Here is a 6,604-nt window from a genome sequence, read left to right as displayed (position 1 = left end):
TAATAAATTTCAAAGTTTATCCTTAACCACCCTATTTCAAACCCAAAAAATATTATTTAAATCCTTTTCAGATGCCTAGAAGATTTTATTTATTTTTTATTATATTTTTTTCATCTTGTTAGGGTTTTAAATTATTTAAACATATATTTAATTATTTTTTAGTTAGTTTTTTATCAATAATATTCTGTCATTTTCCTCCAAAATGATGAATTTTTGGATGCCTATTGTCTAGTATTGTGTGACATCAACCAATCTTTAGAAGATTATTTTTGACGTTCATATTTGAATCAAAGGATCCAATAACTTCTGTTATGTACGTTAGGTGCTTTGTTGGCCTTTAAATTAGATCATCTTATAAACCAAGGAAATATTTTTGACGTTGAATGTGTTATTATTATTGTGTTAATAGAAATTTTATATTCTTTCATTTTATGATATGAAAATATAAATATTATTACTATGTGAGAATAATAGTTAAATTACTAATTAATTTAAATTTGTAGTAATATAATCTAAGGTGTTGAGTGTAAATGATTGCATATATATGTAAAATTAGTTATCTATTTATATGTAAATGAGTTTTTAAAGTATTTTTTCTAATTATTAATCATGTATGATAAGATTTTAAGGGTTTTTGGTAGGATCGTACGATTCTACGATTCGATCCTGACCGATTCGATCTTGACCCTAAATCGATTTTACGTAGGATCGTGATTTTACAAATTATGACTTACGGGTTTGAAAAAAACTAAATTTAAATTAGATAAGGTATATATTTCCGCTTTAATTAGTGTGGGTCCCCAAGAAGCTTGCCTACGCTCCATAGGGATCTTAGGCACGTGCAGCGGCTCGCTTTATCCGATATTCCCCTGGCCCACTCCTCCAGTATCTCTGACTGGCTGGATTCTCCGAGACATGTCAGTGCCTAGGACCGTCCATCAGGAAGATTGGCTTGCAGATCGGACGGCTGATGGAGCCCAACCGCCCGAGGGCAGTGGAGATCGGCGGTTGGTTCTGTCCACCCGAGAACGGGTCGCCTTCCCTGTCATCCGAACCCATTATGATTTATCGGTTTTACGCGGTGTAGTTACTTCCAACGTCCCTCTCCTCGGATCCGTTTCAGGTCGCGACAGCTGGAACTCTTACGGCGGAGGTGACCGTAAGAGGTGAAGACATCCCGTCTTTAAGAGTTACACATGGCTGGTTTCCTTTTAGGTTTACTCATCATCGCCGGAGGTAAAACCTCTCTCTTTTAGACGCGCTGCTTCTTCGTCGTTTTCGGAAGTAGGAGAGCTAGGGTTTCTGGTGTGGAAGGGTCGGGGAACCGGGACGATGGTGGATAAAGGGAAGAAGTCGAAGGTGGAGGAGGCCGCCTCCGACCATAGTGACGGCGAGCTTGTCCTCTCTATCGAGAGGCTTCAGGAGATCCAAGACGAAATCGAGAAGGTTGTGGACTCTTTAAATTACTTTGACATCATAAGTGACTCTGTTTTTTTTTTATGTGCCCGATTGCTTAGTTTTAGGTGCGGAGTTAATGCGCAGATAAAAAAAAAGGTTTTTGGTTAAACTTCGAGGTGTCTAGGAAGGATCCCAGTAAAATGCTGAATGCTGAAGCTTGATTATCAAAGACATAGTCCTTTTAACGGAAACTTGACTCTTTGATCTCCCGTCTTCCCAAGTTGAAACATGCTTTGTTATCCAAAATATTTTTTTGAGCCTTGCAAAAATATATTTGCTGGATGAAAAAGCTTGGAAATCGGATTTCAATATAAGCTAGCTTGAAACCTTATGTTATTCTTCTAATCTAGTTGATTTTCTATGGGAGGAAGTTTGTGCACATACATCCACGTCGCAAGTCCAACTAGCGAATTGTATCCTATACGGCCTGATAAGATGTGGGTGTATAGGATACAATTTGCTAGTTGGATTTGAACTGTCATACCTTGCTAACTTCAATTATTTTTGGCCCCATAATATAAGATTCACAATATCTCTTATTTTGCTGCTCTCGAGTGAGAAATCCATTCAAAGTGCACATTGAAAATTCTCTCTGGAGAGTCTAATTGAGTTTATCGTTCTACCTTTATAAGCATGATTATTTGTCTATATGATAGTTTTCTTGGTAGGTTAACGAGGAGGCAAGTGACAAGGTTTTGGAGGTGGAACAAAAATATAATGAGATACGCAGACCTATCTATGGGAAGAGGAATGAGATTGTTCGATCTATTCCAGATTTCTGGTTAACTGCAGTATGTTGTTATGTTCTATCTTTCTTTCTCCCTGACATATATATATATATATATATATATATATATATATATATATATATATAATTGAAATTGCAGTCCCCTCGGGACGGACAGTTTGCTAGCGCATGGTGGTGTTGGCACCATAATGTCTGGGGTCAAATCTCAGCTAGTAGCCGGGTGTCTATTCTCCTCCATGCGCCATTTAGCTATCTGTGATTTACCTCTTCTGTGTTGGTCTGGGGATGGGCTGGCAGAGAGGGGCGAGCGAATCACTTTTTTGCCACCTTGTAACTTAAATTGCAAAGTGATTTGCTTGTGATTTTGCATGCAGTTTCTAAGTCATCCAGTTATTGCTGATCTTCTAACCGAGGAAGACCAAAAGGTATGATCTTGCCATCTTGGTCTGATGAGCATGGACATTTTAAACTCAGTAGAACCAAACTTTTGCTCACAATCTATGTTATTATACCTAATCGGCATTAGGGGTGTGAGTGGCATTCTTTCAAAGTTGCCGCTTTGTCTTTCTCAGCACATCATTAACTCTCTATTCCTCCATAAATATTCTTGATGACTTTCATAGCATTTTGCAGATATTAAAATACTTGGTTTCCTTAGATGTAGAGGATTTTAAAGATGTGAAGTCAGGCTACTCTATTACCTTGGTGAGTTGTTTCTTTCATTGTGGTGCCTCATGACTTGTACATATAAGTCAGCTGCTTATTTGTTCTTTTTCTGTATTAATCGTTATCCTTAGCATTTGCCTTTCTGTGCATGCCCAGAATTTTTCCCCAAATCCATATTTTGAAGATACAAGCTTGACAAAGACATATTCCTTCTTTGATGAAGGAACTACGAAAATAACAGGCACAACAATAAAGTGGAAGGAAGGAATGGCAAGGATTATTATAGTGTTTTTTTTGCTAATCATTGTGTTTGATTCTTTGTCATTTGCATCTTATTCTTCTCCATTTTCATTTTAGAATATTGCAAATGGTGTTGCTCATAAGAAAGGGGGTAAGAGACCATTGTCTGAAGAAAGGTTTGTACGTGTCTTCCTATATTGAATCTTATTCCATTACAATATTATGGCATACAAAAAATTGCAACTCTAATACTTTGTTGTGATGGCTGTGTCACCAGTTGTTTTTCCCTGGTTTGTAATCAGTAAGTTGGTGCCCGATTCACCATACTATAGACAATGTGTTCAGAAAGTGTTCATGCTGTGGATGATAAACTATTTCAAGTGCTTAATTTACCTTATATCACACTAGTTATAAAATGTTAGTATGCAAAAATTTGAATGCCCTTAACAAAATACAACTATCTAGAATAGCAGTCAAGGGAAAGGAATTTATACTTTATTTTCTATATTCAATTTTCTCATTCATTTGTTAAGCAACAGCTTTTAATTTCATGCATGCACATATTTGAGATATTGTGAAAAATATTTTTTTTTTTGTACTCTAGTTGTGGTTGTAACAGTTTTAGAATAACAATAGTCCTCAACTTTTTATCCTACGACACAAACTTGCTGGTAAATCAGGTAACCTACAAAACTATTAGAACAATATTCTTGGAACATATTTGGCAAGAATATTTTTTTTGTTTCTTTACTTGACATTTCATTTATTTCACTTCCAATTCTATGGCTATATGAAAACAACATAGCCCAAGTGATCATTTTTTATACCAATATCTTTGATGTGATAAATATTTACATATGGGGTAGATTCTTTAAAAGTTGTTCAATGGGTTGACCCTAAAATTGGATATTGATTTTCTCCTGAATTAGCAAATAGTAGTTTGTTTAGAAAGCCTCTCACTTTAGACAGATCATCCTATGTGCAGCCTACCTAGTGACTTGTTTTATTATATAAAAATAGTTTTAAGCTGGAACTTCATGTTCTTTATCTATATGGCAGTGTCACATCCATTTGTATGGTGATATGTAAGTTCTTTCAGTTGTTATTTGTTGATCCATGAACTTGTCAATTTCTAGCTTGACATGTGCATCTCATTTACTTGTTTATTCTTATTTAGCCTCTCTCATTCTTTTCTGTAGTTTCTTTTCCTGGTTCAGTGAGATTCAACAAAAAAATCTTGCTGAAGGATTCTCTGATGAGGTATGTTCTCAATCTGTAATCAACACATTACTGATGATTGTCTGCTTTCAAAAAGGCTTTTCTTGGCAGCATTATATGAATAACTTATTTTCCCTACCTTCTGCCCACATGTACATTCACATATGGGTCTGGAAATAATAATTGTTTTACGTGAAGGTGGCTGAGATCCTAAAGGAAGATTTATGGCCCAATCCATTGAAGTATTTCAACAATGTGAGTGTCGTTTTCTCATTCTCTTATTTCACATACTATCACAAGAATAGTAAAAGAAACAGCTGATTGTTGCTGAACTGTATGGTCTAGTATCATAAATTGAAATCTCCTTGATGACTCTCCTAAAAGACTAAACTGTTTTGGCCTTTGGTTGTACAGGAGGCTGATGATGAAGATTTTGAGGGAGATGATGACGAGGAGGAGGTAGTTATATGAACCATGAAAGTTTAGCATGTTTGACGTTCCTAGAATGACAGCTCCTCAGTCCCTATGCTATGTTGGCTCCCGGTTATTTTAATATTTTTGTAGTTAACACGACAACAACACTAGAAGGCTTAGTTTACTTGGGTAAGGAGAGGGGAGGGAGAAGGGAAGGAAAAGAAACACAATTTTACATAGATTCTGATTTATCTGTTTACATTTTTTTTCTTTTGCTCTGCCTTTCTCACCCTTCCCAGTTGTCAACCCAAGTAAACCAAGCACAAGTCACTTGGGTTGGTTATTACAAATCATGTGAAAAGAGCACTCTTGATTCCTTGCATGATTCATGGAGAAGAAATATCTGTCCATAGTACGTTGACGCACAATTTAAGATATCTAATATGATTTCTTCCGATAAAAACAATGGAAGAAGTTTCAGAACTTGGAGATCAGAGTTATTATTTATTGCTCTAGTTTTGGTATATATTTTTATTCACTCAAAAAAATTCATTCTCCACATGGAGCCACAAACAAGTATAAATGGAAATATATACTTGTTAATGCTTATAGCTTCATCCAGTCAGGAGATGCTTCCAGCTAAAGCAAGCTGAAAACTTAAAACCTAAGATTTTTTTTTCCCCATTCTCAAGTGTTTGCTTACAGTTACTCTTTCCTATTAGATGGAGTTTGGTCTCACTCCCTATCTACCATTGTGTCTTTCCAATGCACATTAAAAATACAGCTTTCAATTAGCAAAATTGTGCAGGTGTTAATTTGTCATCTTAAGGAGCAAGGTTGTGTAATCAGTTTAGTGCAACCCAATACTATAGCTAAGTTGTGCGATCAGTTTCCCTTTTGATCCTTTGTAGATATGACGGTTTTAAACCAGAGTTTACCACCCTGCTTACTTTCCTACTGTTATACCTTTGCAGATTATTGCATAATAATCCATTTGTTAATCAAATGAGGTTCTGATTGTTTGATGTATTTGCCAGAAAGGATCCGAGTTTGACAATGAGGATGAATCAGGAGACGAAGATGATGAAGCGGATGACAGTTAAAATTGAAAACATCAAGCCATGCTGATCATGCCGTGAGCTGACTGCATTTGGTTGCAAAATATCCAGAACACGAGCGGATGACCACCTTTTTTCCCCGCAGGCCTGGAATTGTATTAGGTTTAAAATTATTTGCTATAGATAGTTGCTGCAGATGTATGACCTGTTGATTTTCTCGTGCAGAGCATTTTGGATTTGGTCATCCAAAGACTTCATGCATGTTGCTCCTTTTACAATCCTAGTGAACGTTTATGGCGTAAAAATTCTTCTGTTTTCTTCACATGCTTCCGTCCTTTCCTTCTGGTTGTTAGAGATGTTAATGTGCAAATTCTTCGAATCACCCACTTGTTTTATATTTTGATTAATGAAAGAAATAAGAAGCATACATTATATCTTTAACTCTGCCTCTATAGATGATTATGAGGTGGCCGTGTGAGATGTCCACTGACCTTTTTACATAAACTTTTTCCCATTTTTCTTTGGTTCAACTCAGTCGCTTGATGAAGAAAGATCAAAGAAGGAAGAGGAACAGTGTGTGGATTGTTCTCCTGTCGCATTCAACTGCATGGAAATCCCACCATCTTTTTACCACGTACGGAAGAGACACACCATGATGCACCTATTTTGAAGGCCCTGCTGCTGCAACTCTGCATCTGTCTCTGTACTTATTCAGGGTCCACTCCTCAGACTTTCAATGCTGTATTTTCGTCAGCAGCACTTCACCACGGTGATTAATTCTGCAGACAGGTGATGCTAGCCG

The 6,604-nt window shown here is 36.5% G+C and overlaps 1 protein-coding gene across 2 annotated transcripts; it reads left to right on the top strand.

Annotated features, from left to right (window-relative positions):
* The first annotated feature begins 1,196 nt into the window (after positions 1-1,196).
* Positions 1,197-6,124, top strand: LOC122024140 (NAP1-related protein 2-like). Of its 2 annotated transcripts, XR_006123343.1 has the most exons (11): positions 1,197-1,446; positions 2,127-2,249; positions 2,581-2,631; positions 2,840-2,911; positions 3,029-3,142; positions 3,230-3,288; positions 4,312-4,372; positions 4,529-4,585; positions 4,745-4,789; positions 5,782-5,947; positions 6,028-6,124. XR_006123343.1 is itself a non-coding variant. In XM_042582696.1 (10 exons), the coding sequence occupies exons 1-10, from the start codon at positions 1,333-1,335 to the stop codon at positions 5,845-5,847; spliced, it is 762 nt and encodes a 253-aa protein (XP_042438630.1). In that variant the 5' UTR covers positions 1,197-1,332; the 3' UTR covers positions 5,848-6,124. The 2 variants fall into 2 exon arrangements, 1 of the variants encoding a protein (XP_042438630.1); XM_042582696.1 differs by having other exon boundaries at positions 5,782-6,124.
* Positions 6,125-6,604: the final 480 nt, after the last annotated feature.

The sequence above is a fragment of the Zingiber officinale genome, chromosome 9B (genome assembly GCF_018446385.1).
Source record: "Zingiber officinale cultivar Zhangliang chromosome 9B, Zo_v1.1, whole genome shotgun sequence".
In the NCBI taxonomy this organism is placed as follows: Eukaryota; Viridiplantae; Streptophyta; class Magnoliopsida; order Zingiberales; family Zingiberaceae; genus Zingiber; species Zingiber officinale.
The sequence above is the reverse complement of the archived record's forward strand: the minus strand, read 5'-3'. Positions and strand labels throughout refer to the sequence as shown.

Coding starts and splice junctions, on each gene's coding strand:
- LOC122024140 (XM_042582696.1), top strand. CDS start 1,333: ATGGTGGATAAAGGGAAGAAGTCGAAGGTGGAGGAGGCCGCCTCCGAC. Junction 2,632..2,839: donor TAACCGAGGAAGACCAAAAG/GTATGATCTTGC, acceptor AGCATTTTGCAG/ATATTAAAATACTTGGTTTC. Junction 4,373..4,528: donor CTGAAGGATTCTCTGATGAG/GTATGTTCTCAA, acceptor TTTTACGTGAAG/GTGGCTGAGATCCTAAAGGA.